At 37.5% G+C, this 20,626-nt stretch overlaps 1 protein-coding gene across 1 annotated transcript in view; it reads left to right on the top strand.

The window, feature by feature from the left end:
• The window catches only part of eva1aa (eva-1 homolog A, regulator of programmed cell death a), a 68,550-nt gene that overhangs the window by 21,177 nt on the left and 26,747 nt on the right, over positions 1-20,626 (top strand). Inside the window, exons 2-5 of the mRNA XM_028041173.1 lie at positions 488-711; positions 2,053-2,176; positions 4,337-4,489; positions 11,916-12,059. Coding sequence (XP_027896974.1) covers positions 488-711; positions 2,053-2,176; positions 4,337-4,489; positions 11,916-12,059 — 645 coding nt within the window. The remainder of the gene's footprint in view (positions 1-487; positions 712-2,052; positions 2,177-4,336; positions 4,490-11,915; positions 12,060-20,626) is intronic.

The raw sequence follows: 20,626 nt of genomic DNA, 5'->3' as shown, positions 1-20,626 counted from the left end.
CACAATAATAGTCTTACATTTTTCTCATTACAACATCATTACAACTTCACTGTAATTTATTGGAATGTTTTGTAATAGACTAACAAAAACATGTTATTACACTACATTATTGCATATATGATTCTCAAAATATGGCAAACATTTGTCATATTTGTCATTTTAGTAAAGTGACATGCATATTTGTTAGTTCATATGACTACATAGTTTTTGAACCTCTTTATGTTGAAATTTCAGCTTCGGGTATATTGGGGTATATCTTTACTTGGCACTTCTGGAGAATAAACATTTTGTATGTGAACAGCACTTGTCAAATGTGAAATTGCTAAAAGGGTATATACACAATTTCAGGGAGCTGCAAATTATGCTTGATTCCCTATAAGATTTTTCTATTTGCTGCAGTTTAAGGGATTAAAGTAGAGGAGATCCAATAAAAAGTTTGCAATGTTTTGTAAAAATGTGTCTGTGCTGGCTTCTCTCTGTTTTAAAGGCTACCTATCCAAAGTGTTGAGGAACTACACTGAACAGGCCTGTGACGGAGAGTTCCTGTCTGTTCGTTGTCCCCCCCGTACCACCATAACTGTCCAATCAGCTTTCTATGGTAGAAAAAGGCCCTCTGATCCTCAACAGTGTCCTCAAACATACCAGGCACTCCTGAGCTCCTACCATTCCCAGGAGGATGATCGATATTGTTCTATGTCCACTGCACTGCAGGTAAATAACCAGGACAGTGATCATTTGTAATGTCCTTCTTTACTTTTTAATTCTGATCTAGATCTTTTACAAATTCCAGTTCCATCCATGGCATTAGTCCCTTTTTAGCACATAAACAAATTTCTTTTTCTCCAAATTTCTGCAGCAGAATGTGTCCTACAAGGTGGTCAAATTGGACAAGGGTAAATTTTTGTGAAACCACTGATTATGTAATGCTTTGTTGGGGTGTTTTCCGCCAAATTACCCACTTTAAATGGGAAAGGGGCTTGTGTATTCCCATGGCACAATGCAATTTCATGGAGTTTTTGCTTCAGCATCCTTTCCCAAATTAGGATGCGGTGGGACTAAAACCACCTCTTTGCAACACAGACACAAACACATATTGTTAAGCATTCATTCAGTTGTTAGCTTCATTCTTGGTTCGCCCTGCCTTTTAGAGTCAAACACCCACTATTTCTGCCATAGACAAGTCAGACATGAATGCACAGGCACAGAGGCTGCTTTGTATGGAAGTGAAACATTGACTGGCTGATCTGCCACCCACATGAGCCAAACTGTGGAATCCCATCGTACTACCTGTTCATGACTGTAGGATCGTTGGCATTATTGTGGAAATGTCTCTATAAAATGTTGAATTTATAGATAACTGTGTTGGAGTTTGTTGTTTTGTTTAAATGTTTTGTTGATCTAATGAAATATATCTAAAACTAAGGCTAAATCTGAACAGTTTAAATATAATCTTTTATTTCTGTATAATTGTTTTCTCTAAACTTACTTGAATGACAAAATGGACACATTTTTCATCTTTTATTATGTGATCATTTTTATTTGATATTGATAAAACATTACAAAGAATCTAAAATAGGAATTATTCTTGAATAATTCACCAGTTTTTTGTTTAATCAATGACAGATTTTTGTCTTGCTCATGATATATTTTTTCCTGGATATTTTTTTTAGGCAGCAACATAAAGTTGCTCTATTGAAATATATTAATGTTTAACTGCATTACTAAAATAATTGACAAATTTGGATGAGAGACTAAGTTTACCCTGTCACTTCACACTGTGCAGAGGGACTTAGGGGAGAAATCTGGGATATTGTTGAATGTTCTCACCTGGGATGCAGATGATGAAACCAGAGAATAAAAACAATGCCAGGAAATCACAAGAGTGGAGTTTCCCAAAGTTTTTTCTTACCTTGGCTTTCCATGGATATAGCCAGCCTGTTTGAAGTGGGTTTAGGTTTGCAGGGTCCCGATTTCACCATCATTTTTGTTTATTGTTCTCCCTCTAAAGCTGCCTTTGGTTCTCTTTTGCTCTGTGTCACTTTTCTTCTTTAGAAAATGTTGGACGAGTGCCAAGACAGAAGGAGCTGTCGAGTCCTTGTCAACAGCCGTGTGTTTGGGACGGACCAGTGTCCTGGCAGCAGTAAATACCTCATTGTCTGGTACAAATGCAGACCTAGTAAGTCCATCATCGCATTCTCTGACATTTTCGTCCCTCCCATGTGACCCTTGGACCTTTTTTTTTTAGTCACCCGTACAGACAGGGCTTTTAAAAAACGTCTTTGCATTCTTTGAACTTTTCACACTTTGCTTTATTGGAATTTTTTGTGATAGAGCAACACAATCAATCAGCACAAGAGCTAGTAAGGTGAAGGGAAAATATGTAAAGTTTACAAAGTTTTTATTGATAAAAAATAAATAAATAAAAATGGGGCACGCATTTGAATTCAGCTCCATATACAATACTACCCTTAAATAAAATCCAGTGCAACCATATACAACCCGTCTGGCCTGGGAACCATTTGCATTCCTCCAAAGAGAGCTAGTAGGTGTTGCTGGGGGAAGCGGTATCTGGGGTTTCCCTCCAGAACCTGTCACCTCTGTTACTTGATCTTATTTAAGCAAAAGATGATAGATGATATGTTTGGTTAGTACAAATTAGGGTTATGTTTTCATGAACAACCAGTTTTAATGAAATATATAGAAGTTATACATACAGGACAACAATTAGTTGAATAGACAACTGTCAGTTTAATCTCTGCAGTGAAATATCTGCAAAATACAAGTAAAAACAAAAATTACATTTACTGCTTTTTATGACTTTTAAAGATATAGCAGAAATTGTGGCTATGAGTTACATAAAACATGACTTTTCACATCAAACTGGCCACATGTAACATGCTGTGGTGATAGTCAAAGTTAGAGGGATCATGAATGAAACTTGGCAATTTGAAATCCTGTTAGAGGATTCTATTAGAAGCTTAAAATGATGTGAGACTATGATGAAGGTTCACCTTTCTGCAAGGCAAGTTGGAAATTAAATGGCGTGGTTTATATTAAAGCAAGTTCAGGTGTCAAAATGGCCTTGCCAAAGTCCAGATGTATATCTAATTTGCGGCAACACTGTTCATCCAACCTGACCAAGCTTGAGGTATTTTGCAAGTAACAATGGAAAGTAAAATGTGTCTCTAGATGTTCAAAGCTAGGCATATCCCAAAACACTGGTTTTACAAAGTATTGACTCAGAAGTGCTGAATAGATGCTACTTTTTATAGACTTTAGAATTTTGAAAACCATACATGTTTTTTTTTCCATCTACTTCAGAATTATGCATCAGTTTGTGTTGACCTATCACCTAAAATCTCAATAATATTGAAGATAGTTGATAGTTGAAGATAGGGACAAACAAGAAAAGGGGTTGCTAAAGCAGTAGAGGAGTCTCCTTTTCATCAGTTAATTTCCCTATAATGTAATCTTTCTGTATCTGTTGTGATCTCTTCTTTTACCTTTAAAGAAAAAGTCTTTGCGTTTTCTACCATTATTCTTTGCCTTCCTTCCTGTGAGCCAGCAAGGAAAGAGTATCACTTCAGAGGTGAGCTTCAACAGTGCAGTAATCCCACCCAGATTTTAGCATCCATTCAAATCTAAGAGCTGTGCTGAGCCAAGCTGCACTGAGCTGTGTAAAACTTCTCGCTAGAGTGACCACAAGTGAGCAATAATCCACTGATCCTTCTGGTCCCCCCACTTTTTCTTTCTGCACCGGACGCCGGGGCCAATCAACAGCTCTTTGTTCGGTGTCACTTAACCAATGGCTTCTGTGCGGAAGAAAGAAAGGCCACATGGGGCGTTTGTGAGGTGCGACAGGCAGGTGTCACTGCTTCTGAAAGGAAAGTTGGATGGAGGGCACCTCAAGTGAAGAAAAACAGAGAGGGAGAGAAAGCAAGAGTGAATCCATCACCAGGAAATATCCTGTCCGTTTTGTCTGCTGTCTTTAGCCGACATTCCTGTTCCACTCCCCACATGGACGGAGAAGGGGCTGCCGTTGTGTTTTCATTTCAAGGCCAGTGGATCTGCTCCTTGCTGTCACAGGTCACTTTAGCTGGGTGTGTCTGAGGAATTCCTCTGCGTGGCTCTGCACGTTAACTCATTAATTTCCCGCTATATGTCATTGTTCGCAAGGAATACAATTCTGTTTCCTGTTACCAGAACCTATCCTTAACCTATGAAACTTAATTTGTGTAGCGTTTTATTGTTTTTGGAAATTTTAGGAGATCTTAATAACTGAAACATTAATAAAGTTGTGAAAGTTTGTGTAATTATTTCTTCTCCCTGTCCACAGATGAGTATAAAAGTAAGGTTGTCTGTGAGGAGGAGCAGATGAGGCTCAACTGCAAACAGGGCATGCAGATTTCTGTTTACTCCGCCATGTTTGGTCGAACTCAACGAGGCACACTGGAGTGCCCCCCTCACTACAGGAGGCCCCCATCAGTAGGTGAGTCACATTCTCAGTGTCAGCTTTCACGATGCACCATGGTTAAGGCTGTTTGGTAATTCTCTTTTCACACTAATGGCTGGCAAAGCTTTTGGTGGATGTCATTCAGCACATAATGCTAACATGAGGTTCTGTAGATAGAACTGCTTTTTTGTTGCAGATTTGTTCATTGCTAGTCTTTATGTCAAATATCAAGTTTTGTTGTGTAAACCAAACACATCTGAAGAATAAATACAAGATTCTTGCTGCTGTGGTCTCAACTAGTCCTACAGAGTTTTAAAATTCAGTTACTCTACCATAAGACTAAACAAGTCTTAATTTATATTAATATAAAAGTACAATATTTGTGCAGTATTTGTACAGTTTAGTAGAGTGGTGACTCTCTTTCTTCACAACATCACTTTTGGATTAATTTGAGATCATGGGAGAAATAAACACACGAAGAGACAAGCTGTGAATAGTAAAGGATATATGTCCTTCAATTTCCATAACTGCCCAGCTTATTTTGTCGTAGATGTTTTCTTTTTACTCATAAATGTTAATGTTTTGGAAATTACCAATAGCATCTTTTGACAACCTTGTGTACAAAATATCATTCGTAAATGGAAAATCCAATAATTTCAATGAATTTAACACATCAGAACTTCTTTTAACTACAAACAAAGCGACTGTTGAATATTCCCTTCATTAACTTCTTTCAACTAAGAAGATATTTCCTGAATGGGGTTTTTGTGGTTTCTTAAGGCCTCATAATTTCCTATGATGCCACTAGCTTCAAATGATCTTGAGGAAACAGCCTACACCAGCTATTTAAACCTGTTTATACCTGCCCTACAATTTCTGGGTAATTAAAAATAACTTTTGACACAATATACCACTTTTGCATTTTATACACTTGTTTTGAAAGCATTTTCAGATAAATAAAAACATCTCTCAGGGTGAATGACGAAAGACGCAGTCAAACATGCAAACACTGCCAGAGGACTGGGGTGGAATGCAGATCAAATGTCATCCAAAGTGCACATTCTGGCCTGTAGAAAAGGGGACATATTGAATTCCCTTACATGCAAGACTGTGTAGTGGATGTGCGCATCTGAGCACTTGGGATCTCCAGATGTACACTTGTCCTTGTTATAGAGGAACGTTAATGACTCTAATCTGGGACCTACTCTGAGTATTAGTGCAGCTACTGTGGCATTGGCCCAAAGCCGCATTGCTAACTAGCTAATTTACTTTGCTCCACCTTTATTTTGTCATTGCACTGGAGGAAATAATGACAGAGGATTTTACTGTGGATGCACCTGTTTTTTTACATTTCTCTTGATCTGAAAGCTGGGGGCCATTTTTAGATGTAGGGGTTAACATAATAAGTTTTTGACAGAGGTCTCAGCTCAGTGTTGACAGCCTGACAAAGGCATCATTCACTGAGTCATCATAGACAAATGTACAGAACAGCTTTGTGTGGGAATGTGTACATGTATCTATGTCCTTTTGTATATACACGAGCACTGATAGCTGCATTGAAGGGGTCCTCATACAGGTGGACCGAAAATGTGCAACAGGTAGCAGGTGAGTTTAGGCGCCCAAGGATTTGGTTTCAAGTTCAGACCCAAATACGGTAGCTCCCAACATTGAAAAATCTAATCACAATAGAGCAGAGGTAGGCCCAGGTATTTCTCTAACACTGAGTCACTGTGCGTGTGTGATTGTGAAATCAAGCCATCCATAACCATCTCCGGAGGCTGTTTCTAAAAGACTTGTGGTACTGTAGTGGGACTTCCCCTGTCATCTCTGCCTTTGATGTGGCTGCCATGTCACCTGGAACAGGAAATAAGGCTGCCTGAAGTGACAGCCTATTTACGCAGTATTAATTCTTTCTAAATCACAAAGTGGCATGGTACCTCTTGTAAGTCTAAATGATTTCATAAGTTTATTTTTTACCCACAGTAATTTTTACATATGTAAATATGTGCCAACAGCAGAGCTTAGGATTGTCTCCCAAAGTACATGGACCTAGTACGTTTATTGTTGCCTGAGGTGAGTTCACACTATGTCTGCACCTGCCCAGGTGTACAGTTTATTCTGCATGGAGACATAGAAAATGATTTCAAGTTCTTGCCACAAATTCTCAACTTAAATCAGGTCTGAACTGTGACTAGGGTACCTTTTATTCTTGCTCTGATTGCATGTTTGGGTCGTTATTCTGTTTGATCAAGTAAACTAGAGGCTGTGTTGTGCACCATCCATCTTCCCATGAACACTGACCAACTTCCTGTCGCATGAGGTTACCACCACCATTTTTCACCCTGCTTTATTCTTGATTTGTGAATGCATGACTAATAGTGGTCCTGCTGACAATTTATTCCACCTCCACCCACATGACAAAACGTGGAAAAGTTCAAAGGAGTATGAATATTTTTGCAAGGCGCTGTGCTTGAAGTGTGTACATTGACTGCAATTTACTGCTTTTAGATCATACATCTGGTCGCTTGTTAAATCTAAAGCCCTGAAAAATGTTAAAGATAAAGATGCAAGCAGGTACATGAAGCAAGCTCACATAACTAAAGCCTCTTTGATCCCATCTTTTTTTCTTGGTTTTTGGGGAGGGGGGAAAGGGGGGCACTGGCAACTTTTGGTGGTGAAGGAGAATCCTCAAAGTAAAGGGGCTTGCCTCAGCTCTCCTCTCTCATCTGCCACATTAACATCACACACACCTCTTGACATCTAAATAGGCCCCCATGCTTGGCATGCAGGATTTCAAACATTTTTTCCCCTCTCTTTGGGGAGACCATTGTGCTTTCACTTTTGAGTCTGCTTCAAAGAAAATATTTAAAATATTTAAACCCAGGCTTATTGGTCTCTCAGACAAGCGCAGTTACTTTTAAGATGAAAAAAATTCTTAAAGGTGAATTTGGTGAAAATTTAAAAGTGATATCTGTCGTCGTATGACTTTACTGTTCTGTTCTGATAATGACAAATAGAAAGCAAATGAAGAACATCTAGGGGATGATTTAGTTGTTGATGATTCAAACTTTTTCATACTATAACCCCATCACACTATTGTGTGACTGTTTTTCTTTCACTTATGGACATGAGTGGGTGTACTGTGCTGATTATGTTAATTTCTTTAGAACCACAATGTACCTATCTGCTGATGTATGCACCCAGCAAGTTAATGAAACTTGTCCCAGAAATCATCTCAAGCCAGTTAGTGGAACTGGACAATGAGTTGACTGTACTCCAATGTTTTCCACAGTTACCAGTTCTGAACCCAGTTGAGGAAGCTTGAGATGTGGTGGAAGAGGATATTTACATCATGGACATGCAGTAAACAAATCTGCAGCAAACACATGGAATGATCATGTCAATATGGACCAAAAGCTCTAAAGAATACTTTTGACACTTTGTTCAGTCTGGACCACAACTATAACCCCTTAGAGGCAAAATTGATTAACTCATAAAATGGGGTGGTGAGTTTGTGTCCATATGTTAGATTGTTAAAGGCAATTTCATAAATGCTCACTTTGAGCCTCCCTTTAAAGCAGCACTGTGTGTAGTGGAAAGCAGGTGAGTCAGAGTGAAAGAGGAGATGGGGATGTATGACAGGCTTCTCCGGCCATTGTTTTTAAATTCCAGGAAAGGTGTGTGTGGGTGGAAAAAACAGGAGTGTTTTGGAAGTTGCTGTGGGTATACTGATATGAGCATGTGTGTTTGTATATCTGTTTCCTCACTGTATGAGTTAGGAGACTGTTTTATTGAACAGAAAGCAGGTATAACTCACAGCCATCCTAAAAAAATATACCAGTATATACCTTTCCAAAGTGAAAGCAACGTTAAGCGTCAGTACACCAGATTGTATTTGATATGTTATTGTTCTGGTGTGTTATCATCTGAAAAATGGGAGCATGTTAAAACAAGAACAAGGTGGGGGAAGATTGTACACAATCCAGCATTGATACTTGTAACATAAGGTGGAAAGGTAAAAGTTTCCATTTGTTGAGTGATGTGGCTAAAGGTGTAAACTATGATAACTGCTGGTACAGGGTATCATAGCAACAGAAACTGGGAGAATATAAAATGGAGCTGTAACTGATTTGTTATTTCACTCTATTAGTAGATGCAATCAGTAACATCTGAATACAAAAAAATATTGTTTTGCATGTAACTCTTGCTTGATTTAAAAGTAGGTGAGTGTAAAGGGGTCTGTTTGCCTGGAAACTCCTCTGCCTGTCTTGGCTTTTGACCTTCTTTACCTGTACAATGGTTCTGTCCTTATTTTGTTTTGAGAATAAAATGGTGGTAGCACAATCTTGGGAAATTGTTAGGGGTAAAGGTTAGAGGTCACTAGTTGCCTTCTTGTGTTTGCATGTGTGTATAAAAAGAGAAAGACTGCTTAATGCTGTATCCTTGTCAATTTATGTAAATACCACTAATGAGAGCCTGCAGGACAGACCCTTTTAAACTAATCACTCTGTGCGTGTGTGTGCGTGTGACGGGGTGTGTGTGTGTGATGGGGTGTGCGTGTGACTATGGTAGAAGACAAAGCACACATGTTTCTCTGCCCTCGTACTCCTCAACGTCTTCGTCATTTTCTGAACCCCGCAGACTCGCTGGTGTTCAGTGAGCCCTGTGCCTCACTAATCACCAGGAAGAGAATCAAAGCTTCAGCTAATGGGGAGCTGTCAGTCAGAGCAAACTCTCTCATCAGGGAGGATGTTTTCAATGTAGCATACCAGCTTAAACAAGCCCTTTTGGAGGAAAAAAGGGCTTGTTTAAGGTCATCGTAGACATGTTTATTAAAGTTGGACCAAATAACAGCAGCATAAACATTGTGTTTTTACATATGCATGATCACCTACAGAGAAATCTTGAATTATAAGGTTCATGTCTTGTCATTTCCCTAATTTTGGTTTAGGTGTTAGAGAGTAGTGCGCCCTGTCAAACTCCAGAATGATTGGAAGTGCACACATGGACAAAATTGTTAGCAAACCTCCTTCAATGACCGAAAAGCCCACAATGAAATACTTGCAATGAACAAAAGTAATAAACAAAAACTTACTTAAAATTAACCAGTGAAAATCAGACGTTGTTTTTGAATTATGATTCAACAGAATCATTTTAAAAGGGTGGGGTATTACACACAATCAACTTTTTTTTTAGCTTTATATTATTTTATAGTGTAATTTCCTCATCTAAAACATACCCACAGTGTTGCTTGCAAACGAGCAAGTGAGTCTGTGTGTTTGAGGTGACGATGGGAGCTCTGTAACAATTGAGGTGAACAGCTTGTTTCTGGATCTCCTTTCTGGTTCCCACAGGGTGCCAGCTTGCTTCATTTAATGCACAAATTATGACTTGTTATTACATTAGTTTATTACACACAATTCTAGCTTCCATTAATGTGGTTTAAGTTGTTCTTTTTCTTGGTTATATATCAGAATAGCATAGTTAAAGGCAGTTTAAAAAAATCCCTATATGACACTATACATATCTACGAGATTGCCCTTGCAGTCTTCCTGACTGTGACATTTGACCTCTGACCTTCACTGTAATTTGTTATGGGCCGTTGACGTGTGAGCCAAGTTTTAACCAGCCTTTTCTCTTTACCTTTGGCTTTTTTTTATCCTCTGTTTAAGGCCCACCAGGGGAGACAGTGAGACAGCCAAGTGTCCACTTTCAAAGGCTCGTTTCCTCCTGTTGTTTTAAGGGGTTTAGTTGAACCATGGAGGCCCGAGAGGCATCCATGCGAAACCAGGAACCATTCACGCTCCCATTAGACACACAGCAGGAGTTTGTTCTGACTTTATCTGTATTGATGCGCTTTTGTGCTACTTTATCGCCGTTTGTATTAAGAAATGAAGAACACAAAAAATCCAGTGGGGGTGCTTCAGTAAATCACAATTGGATGTATGAAAAGACAATTTTGTTCATTTATCTAGCACTGTGCTAGATAAACGGACAGTTAGCCGGCTTCGAGGTGAACACCTTTTGAGCTCATGTCCACCTAATCTGTGCAGTCATGCTTCCCTGTTGATGAGAGCTGCAGATGAGAGGTTCACAAGGAGATGGCAGGTGCTTAGTGATGATGTATGAGAGACCCATCCATCCATTCCTTTGCCTCGTCTCCTCGCACAAGCACACACAGATGCTGGATCATGTGTCCTTTGGACAATTTAGGGCTCTTGGAAGCTTTCTGATGTGCACACACACATCAATGTAGTGCGAGCTGAGTGAGGAAAGAGTTTGAGTGTGTTTGTTTATACCTAGAGCTGCTGTAGTTGATGTGCTAGTGCACTAGTAAAGATTACTGAAGGTGAATGACTGTTTTATTTTCTCTTGTTCTATTATTGTAACGACTGAATATGAAGTAGGAGTTTATAACTCTGAATGCAGTTGACCTTTATTATAAGTGAAGAATTTCAAAAGCTTACTTTTTTTTTTGATTAAATGTACATTTCTATCTGATACACATCAGAGTGGCAAGGAGATGACGTTGGTTCTCCTGTCTCTTACTTCCTTCTTGGCAATGCTCCATAGATTCTGCAGTGGTTTCAGATCAAGTTATTTTGCTAAGATTTATATCAAATTTTAATTTAAGAAGAATTTGAATCATGTAGCTTTAAAGATAAATCCACATAAAACTATATCTTTCTGCATTTACTAAATCTATATGTGAGTTTGACTTAAAAAAAAATTAAATATCTGTTATAAAGTTTTTAGTACTGTTCTACTACACTAAGATGTCTGAAAATGATTTAAGCAAGTCCTTTAAGATATGAGTCAAATTATCTATTAATTTTATTCCTCCTTAAAATCACATTTCTTCAAGGCACGTTTAATATGATGTATGTATAGCACTATTTAAACAATACCTATGTGTCTTTATTATTTGGTTATCTGCATTTATTATATATATATATATATATATATATATATATATATATATATATATATATTTTTTTTTTTTTTTTTTTTTTTTTTTTTTTTCCTTTTATGTATAAAAATGGAGGAGATTTTATTGGCTTACAGAGAATGAAAAGATAATTCATTTGAAAATGTAAAAAAAAAACTTACACTGATCTTCAAAAACTGCAGCTCATAAAACCCAGTTTTTTGTGTTTTAAGTTTAGTCAGAACTTGAGCAACAAAGTTATATTTCATGCTTTAGTGTCATAACAAGAGTTTCTTTCTTTTTTTTCTTTTTGAAGAACATATTGCCATTGCTTTCAAGCACTATAGGTATCCATTTGTGCAGAATGTAAGTTTGGTTACTTTGGTCTTTTGGAGAAAGCAATCAAGTCTTTTCTATCTAATTATGTAAACTCTTCTTTATAATTGTTCTGCCATAAATGAGAGTAACTAATTTCCTTCAGTTTGAACAGGCTGGTTCGCTTAAAACAAACATTCTTTCCTGTTTTTCCCCCAGATTGCCAGGCAGCGAAGGCCCTCCAGGTTCTTACAGCCCGCTGCCAGGGAAAGAAGAGCTGTCGGGTCCAAGCCTCCACCAGAGAATTTGGAGATCCATGCTACGCCGGCACCAAGAAGTACCTCAGTGTCATCTATACATGTGGTGAGCTAGACAACACTCATCAGATTTTATGTTCCTGCCACTAGGGGGTAATACTTGCTCACTTATAAAATGTGCATTTTTCTGTTAATTTTCTTTTTTTTTTCTTTGCCTCTAAAATACACCCCAAAATAAAAGGTCACAGCTTTTGAAACACAAAAATTCAAACTACATATGGCTTTTCAAAGAAAACAGTTTTCTTTCTTTCTTTGTGATTGAGACATGTTTTCTCAGAGTTGGGGCAGTTTTCCTTTCTTCCTTATTCCTGTTTTAGCTTTACATCTGTGGACGAGATAAAAAGATAAGGAGTTCCGTCTTTTATCTGTTCCATACCCTCGGGTTAATCCTGAACTGTCAAGAATGTAATTCATTAACCACACGTTTGGTGGTATGCTCAAAAGGTCACGCATACACACACACGCACACACACTCCCAGAGGCGCCTCAAGCACCATGAATCGATCAGTGAGCGCCATGACGTGGAGCTTTTCAAATCCACAAGAACATTAGCCTCAGAAACCCCAAATTAGATGAATCCAGCTCCAAGGCTTGGCATGTCAGTGGCATTTTTGAGTTCTAATTTTAAGGACTGCCTTTTATTTCATTTTTCACTGTTCCCTCTGGGCTTGAAAAAGCCTATTATGCACTCATTTGGTTTGCAAGTTTATCTGTGTGGATTGCATTTGCAGTAATTCTTCTTCCTTCTCAATCAGTTCGATGTAATTAATCATCCTGCGTCCCAAAGTTCTGCTTCTAGATTTTGGTGTGCTGTCTGGTTTTCAAGACCCCCTCCCATTCGTCACTAATCACTAAATATCATCAACAATCATTCAAGAAATCCATGCAGCCTTTGTCTCGATGACAACCTCCCACTGCAGACAAAAATACACAGACTGTTCAGCTGTGTTTACGCAGTCATTTGGCCCAAATCTCTGTCTGACCTCCCTTATCCGTCACTGATAACTCAACAGTCAACCTTAACAGCTCCGGTGCTGCAGTTTCTAAATGAGTGCCTGTGTAAAAGTCTTATAGACAGGGCCAAAAGGGGAAGGATATGAGATGTTAGCATTCTATCTTTACAGCGGTTAGGATTGTTGCGTCTGTAAATGTGCAGCTTGTTGAGAGGAGGCAGGGGGTTTGCGGTTCAAGAGGGAGACGTTTGAATGTGAGTAGACCCGCCATGTATATGAAGTCGCTGGTGGCTCTGGGCTTAGGCAACGTGGTAATTAAGGGGGATCCTCTTTCATTGGTGGTTGAGTGTAGGGGCAGCGCATGGAGACTGGCAGTCCACCCCTCATTTGCATTCATGTTTGTGTCTTTTCATCTTGTTCCTTGGGAGAGGTGAATAAAATGTATCGTTTGTGAGTAATTTCTAGTAGCTTCAATGATCTAAAAAGGGAACTTTGTGTTTAACAGTTATTGTTTGCACACATATTTACATCAAAAAGGTTGCATGACATTTTGAAGTATGCCAGGAAAATCAAATCACCATGAAGGGTTTGCGTGCCAATGCATGCCGTACTTTGCATAAGTATTTATTGCCCTGAACATTTAAAGTTTCCTTGTGAAAATTTATGAAATCAAATTAAAAGGATATATGCTTTTCAGTTAAAAAAAGAAAATTAATATGAAGAGAGTGACAAAAATGTGTGTCCAACCTGCTTTTCTCAAATACCTGTAAATAAAACCCTGTGCAGGCAACTGCCTTATAAAAGTTTGAGTTTGGCTACATGTTTTTATCTGAGTTATTCTATGAAAGGCTCAGTGATTTGTTAGGAAAATTTGGTGAACAAATATAAATGCATTATAAAGAATGCTATTCTTTAAAATGCATTCTAAAGAATAGTATGCATTATAATCCCAGATCTTCTCAGTCCCAGATCTGTGACTTTCTTATTATAATTAAAAATCATTAAAAATCCAGACCTTAATATAATTGAGAAGCTGTGTCAAGATTGGAAAATTGATGTTCACAGGTGCTCTCCATCCAGTCTGACTGAGATTGAGGCACTGTACAAAACTTCCAGTAGTCGGATCTGCAAAGTTGGAACAATAATGCTTCAGAACATTTTATCTACTGTTACGGCTTTCTGGTCACAATTATAGGGTACTTTGTGTTTGTCTATCTACTTTGTGTTGGTCTTTGTGTTCAATTTTGAAGACAACACAGTTGTGACGAGGTAATATGTGAAAAATTCAAGGTGTGTTAATACCACTGTAAGGTGCTGTATTTCCATTAGGGAATTTGTGCAAGTATTATTTTGATTTATGACGAAGACTCTTTATCAGCCTCAGCCTTCCTGTGATTTATGAAGCTTCACAGCTTCTTCTTCCCTTAGCTCAAGGGATGGACTCGCTTCTTAGAAATAACACAGATGCAAATAACCTGGAACTCTCCGTCAGTCTCCCAGCAGAATACACACACTGCACGGCCTCCGCTGCCAGGCTTCATTTACATTTTCTCCCTCAGGAGGAAGTCCCTGTGACTTGTTTGTCCCAGAACTGCTACATGTATCTATGAGTAGAACAAATGTAACGCCATATAATTGGTGAGACTAGGGTTGAAAAGAAATATTTAACTCTAACAATTATGCACAAAGTAAATATTTGCTTTCATTGTAACTACCTGAGACGGATAAATGAGTCTTCTATGGAGCACTTGTTTTTCACAAAGCGACCTTTTGACGTTTCGTTTTTCTTATGTTTAGATATATTGAAAGGTTGACCCGTATTGAAAGGCGAAATAGCCTTTTTTGTCGCTATAACATATTTCTATTCTTAGATTTTTTTTCTAAGCATTGTGGTAAATTCGATCCAATCTGACCACTAATTCAAGTTGCTGTTTGTAAAACAAGCAAGTAAATAATGTTCTAATTATTTTTAATGAACGGAGCACACAATACAAACAAAATAAAGACTTACATGTAAGAACCTGCCAGAGCATTTATGCTCAATGTAAAATATATATTTCGGGTCATATTAAGGGTTAGGTGCTTTACAGAAATATTTATCTCTACTTGAACTTTTTTCACATTTTTCTTTTTTGTAGTGTTGGTGTTCTCCCACACTCAGAGCTTTTGTATGTCTCCCAAAACCTCAGCTTTGGTTAAAACCATATATGATTTTCCCTCTGAGAATTACACATTATACTTTGTGTTAATCTATAACATAAAACCAAAAAGGAATCCATTTAATTTTGTGGTTCTACTGCAATGACATGTGAAAAATGTATTTGAGGGCTGATTAATACCTTTGCGCTGTATTGTCATTTATTTATTTAGTTATTCTATGAAATAACTTTGTATATTATGACATTCCTGCTACTCTGTTCTACAAAAAGTCACTATAAATTGAAACTAAAGTTAACTAAACATGATCTATGAACAATCATTCTAATCATATGAGCCCAAAGCAAACAAAAAAAATCCCTCCTTCATCTTTCTGAATCAATCTCAGTTTTAAGGTTGTCTCACTACTCCGAAGGCATTTCCTACTTTACTCCCGTAAGAAGTAATAAAGCCTTGGAATTTATATCAAAATGAAGGAGAGGCTCTTCCAAACTCTCCTAGAAGGTTTTACATCAGATCTGTTATATGTGGAATAATAGCTAAAACCATCACAGCCTGTTTTGATCGCTATACCACACATTGTTGAGGAGAGTCAAAGAAAGCTGAAATACACCGATTCAGTTGCCAAAAACGAAATTAATTCTTTGTAGCGTTCTGCTGGTTTTCTTGCAATTTGGGGCTGTTGTAGGACGCTACATTGCCCACCAATTTCCAGCCTTGAGTTTGTAACCTCCGAATGGAAAGAAGACCATGAACAAATGCCAAGTGTAATTTAAGCATAATGTATGTACTTATACATAAAGCCTTTACTACTGCATCCACTTTAGCACGCAAGAAATCCCTCTACCACATTTCTGTTGAACCATATAAAACAGAAAGCAGAAAAATCTTACCTATTACTTAGGGTCTCTTTAGACCTTTCAAACATACCTCCCTAATGTTAATCTGGTTCTGTACAGATAGATCTTAGGGCAGAAATGCTGTGATTCACAATGTTTTTTAAAGAATTAACACCGAGTCATTTAAAACTTTGTAGATCTGTACCATTTATTAAAAAAACAAAGCCTTAAAGTTTATTTCAAACATATTTCTTTAAATACAAAACAAATAAAATTGGGTAAAAGTGCAAAAACATATAAAATGCCTGTGTTTTTATGACTGCACATATTTTAATACCCCTTTTTTTTTATCCCTATGTTTGTCAGATAGCAAGTATACCTCTATGGTATTTGGAAAGTGACAGCTTGTCAAGGTGCTATTAAGCATTACTGTCAGATGTTTTACTCATGAAAAGTTAAGTAAATCATGCAGCAGTGTCTATGTTTTATCCTCTGCGAAAAAGGTTGTAAGCTACGAGCAATGGGATCTTTTCCAGATGTATTACATAGTAGACAAGGTGACTGTGGTGCTTGTCAAAAGCAAAAAATACAGCCTTGTTTTTTTTACAGGTGTACATGCTGCATACCTACTGGTTGTAAATAATCCAGGGGATGAAAATACACAGGAAAAAGGCAGGAGTTGTTTCATAAAATCCTTCATACAGTGGCAGATTTACTCTAGCTGTCCAGAACAGATATGTCCAGCTCACCACCTGGCCAGTGGCCACGATGCTCATTTTTCATCCTCAAATATTCAAACCCCTTCTATAAATTTTGACATTAAGACTTAATACTGTTATTATTCAGAAACTCATCGTCGTTACTGGAAGAAACACGTCAACATTTATCATCCTTAACATATGATCATCAGCAATCTACAAACGTTTTTTTTGTGTGTGTTTGGCTATCTTAGCTACAGTATCAAATGGTGTGTTTGTGAAGTAAGTCATTTTGGATTCTTCCTAATACACAGCAGGAACTGATTGTGTAGATGTATTTGAATAAATAAATAGATATTTCTGTAAAAAGCATGGTCCAAATATCAGTATCACTGAATTAATCGAAGAAAGACAAAAACACGTCACAGTAGAACTTTTTAGTGAAAGCATGCTAAACTTATCGACATATTTTTCAGCATAAATTAAATTACGTTTCTCCTTCATAATTTTAGTATTTGTTGTCTAACTGTTCCTTTTGTCTGTGAAGAAAATTTAGTGAGTGGCAGAATGATGGACCCTTGAGTTTACTGCCAGTGTTTTTAAGCGGAAGACAAACCCGGTATTGGAGCCTGTGGTTCTTTAGATATGGCTGCTTTGGGGATGACTTATATGCAACTGGGGAAAGGAGGAAGATAAAGATGTAACTCAGAAACTTGTGGTTTGAATAGTCACAAATGGTTTTGCAGAAGTGGGCCAAGACACATAGACACAGGCACCCATTAACAATAATACTCCGCCTACTTGCGCACATTCATTTCATGTCAGCAGAGGAGACTGTGGGGAAGATGTTTATTTTGGCGCAGTTGTATGAAGCTGCTGCCCAGCCAGGCAGACAGTGGCTGCTGCTGGGACTCATCATTCTCTCTCATAGTATAGCTGGATTTTTTTTCAACATAAACCCCAAAACACGCATGTTTTATAGTGTGTTCACTGAACCATGTGCTTTTTTTTTCAGGTATCTACAATTTACACAGATGGTTGCACACACATCTGTGTATGTTATGTGACACAGCGTTTTACACAGTTATCTGTCAGAAGAGGACTTTCCGTTCTTTATCTCTAATCTCTAAAACCCGTTTAGCGAGGTTTTAATCAGTTTTTTGTGTTCCAAATGGAACTGGGGTAGCCAGACTTGTATGTCGAACCAGCCTAGCACAAGATAACTCAACTCAAGACTCAGGTGACTGGAAAATGTTCTTGCATCACTAGTTTATTAGCCACATGTTTTGGGCAAAGAAAAATTGCCAAGATGTTGAAAATAGTCTTCATCTCAATGTGGAAGGCGCAGAATCCCTGTGAATTCTTTCCATTCTCATAAAACAAAGCTTACTCGACAGAAATTGAGAAAGTTTTTTCCCCTTCTCCTGTCACTCATCACTATATGTGGTGGCACATTAAACATGAGACCTCATCCAACTTTGTTTGTCACTCTTCTAGTTGCTTCAAATCCTGCAAACATTTGTCTGCCTGTACAGTAGATACAGGAAAGTTTTTGTATGTGGATTTTTTCTTGTAACTAGATTAGCACTTATGAAGATCAACACTATATGCAGGCAAGTTCATTTGTCTTACCCATTTTGAAGAGTGTTGAAAAATATTTACTGTATATCTAGAGGGAAACATCATGGATTTATAATTCAAGGTTTAAAGACACTTGGATCATATTATAAAATTAAAATATAAATTAGAAATATTTTTAGTCACATACATTTTGTGGATTGTCAGGGTTGATAATCAACAGATTATTCAATGTTAGGAGTATTGCTTTCTTTGTATGGGAATTTATTTCTTGCTGTGAACAAACATACTCAAGAAAAAAACAATTTTTAATGATGAAAACATAAAGAATAAAAATATATTTTAAGTGATTTTGAAATATTGTGTTAGCAGGACTTCTTCATATGCATAACCTTTTCAAAACTTTTTTCGACAGTATTAATTGAGTTGTAATACTCAGAGTATTATAACTGAGATTGACTCGAAATAGAGTCAAATTTAAGTTTGTCCATATGATTGATTTCTATTGGTTTGATATGATTATATATTTATGAATGGAAACTGATTCTGTTTATCTTTTATGGTGCATTGAAATGATTGCCAAACTTTGAACTGAATATCTTTACCAAAGATGCTAGCAATTTTAACACAATTTTAACAGTCTGCTGTCCAGCAAAAAAATAAAAAATAAATAAGGCAATCAGTACAATCCGTACAGTCAGTGGATAAGGTTGAGGAACATCAGGTGAGTTTCCGTGTTTTGCTGATATGTAAAATTTATGCTTTGCCAGCATAAACTGATGTCTGAACAGTTCAGTAACACCAAACTTTTCCTCCCTGACTTTAATGTTTCCACACTTGACATTACAGAATGTGTTATAGTCATATGCTTCTCATTAAGCTGAATGCCTAGTTAGTGTAATCTCAATAAAAATAAAAAAATCGGAAAGTAGAAAAGGTGTTTTATCACCCCTGATCTTTTTCTGCTCACCCTGGCAGATATCTCATGCAACTTGAAGCAAAAATAATCCAAATGTATCTTAATCAACAGGTGGTGACCATTCATTTTGTGTTTTTTTCTGTCTATTCAAATGCTAACAAAGTGTTTTGCTTTACCACAAAGTGCCTGACTAATCTGAGTAATCAAAGTTCATTCAGTGTTTTGTGTCTAAAATTAGTCCCTGTCACATGCATCAGCAAAGCAACTTAAGTTCATGCACTCAGCATATTCTGCCCCTTACTAATAATAATAAATGTGTGAAGTAAAACAGTTATTCTTAACAAAAATAGTATTGACAGAATCTGTCTCTTTAATTACTAAACATAACCCAGATTTTTTGAAGCTGCCAAAAGTTCCAAGGCCGTCTTTGTCTTTATTTGTGGCATTAATCACATCATTTTCCATCTGACTAAATGCTAATGGAATTATTGTGGGTGGATTTTCTTTACTTCCTGCCCGCTGTTGTTTTTCTCTATAATGTTGTGAACATCATCAAAGCCTTTAGGGGGAAAAAATCCTTCTGTCCTCCTATTCATCCCATTATTTCAGCAATAAATTCTCTCTCTGTTATGGCTCATAATAAGGCCAGGTTTCATGTTAACAATGATGTCTGTTACAACTGGTGAGTTCTCTAAAGTCTGAGCTTGGAGCCAGAGCCACTTATGTCTAAATAGCCATTCCAGCACTCTGCATAGGAAGCTCTTTCCAGAGTGGAGGAATGTTCTGCATTCGACCCAGTAAGCCATTTGTCTTCTTTAGACAGGTAACATAATAGACAGAATCTGTTAACATTCTCTCAGTCACATGTGTGCTTGGATGTAAAAGCAAATGTATTACTCAGCACATATAAAAATTGACTTTTTTTTCTTTTTGCCAAATGGGCCACTGCTTTTCAAACTGCAAAATAGGCAAATCTGGACTAATATTGACCAAATTTGTCAAATACAACAACTGTGCATTGTTTTCCCAAGTACTACACACATCTGTTTCAATCTGTGACTCGTTCTTGTTTTCATTTATATGCGGAGAATGTTGAATCAGAAGACCGAGGGGGCAGACTAATGTTTTCCAGTCTGTGGCTGGTTTCAGTTTTCTTCCTGCAGAGGAAGAGGGCCTCCTTATCCACTGCAGAGAGAGAGAGAGAGGGATTATGGGACAGTGAGCAATATTTGTGTGTGTGAGGAGAGGGCCTGTCTGGGGGTAGGAGTCAAATAAGAACAATTATTTTTTGGAATTTTTGGCGTTGTAAAAGTGTTTTAGTTTGTTAACTTCTACACAATTTCAAAGAGTCCCACAAAGAATTAACTCCACTGGTCAGCTTTTCTGTCATCAATACAGCAGCTTATTTTAACTTTAAAAATATTAACATGGACATTGAACAGTTTAAGGAAACAATCCATTTGACTTGT

The sequence above is a fragment of the Xiphophorus couchianus genome, chromosome 15 (genome assembly GCF_001444195.1).
Source record: "Xiphophorus couchianus chromosome 15, X_couchianus-1.0, whole genome shotgun sequence".
Lineage (NCBI taxonomy): Eukaryota > Metazoa > Chordata > Actinopteri > Cyprinodontiformes > Poeciliidae > Xiphophorus > Xiphophorus couchianus.
Note: the sequence above shows the minus strand (reverse complement) of the source record. Positions and strands in the feature narration are given on the sequence as shown.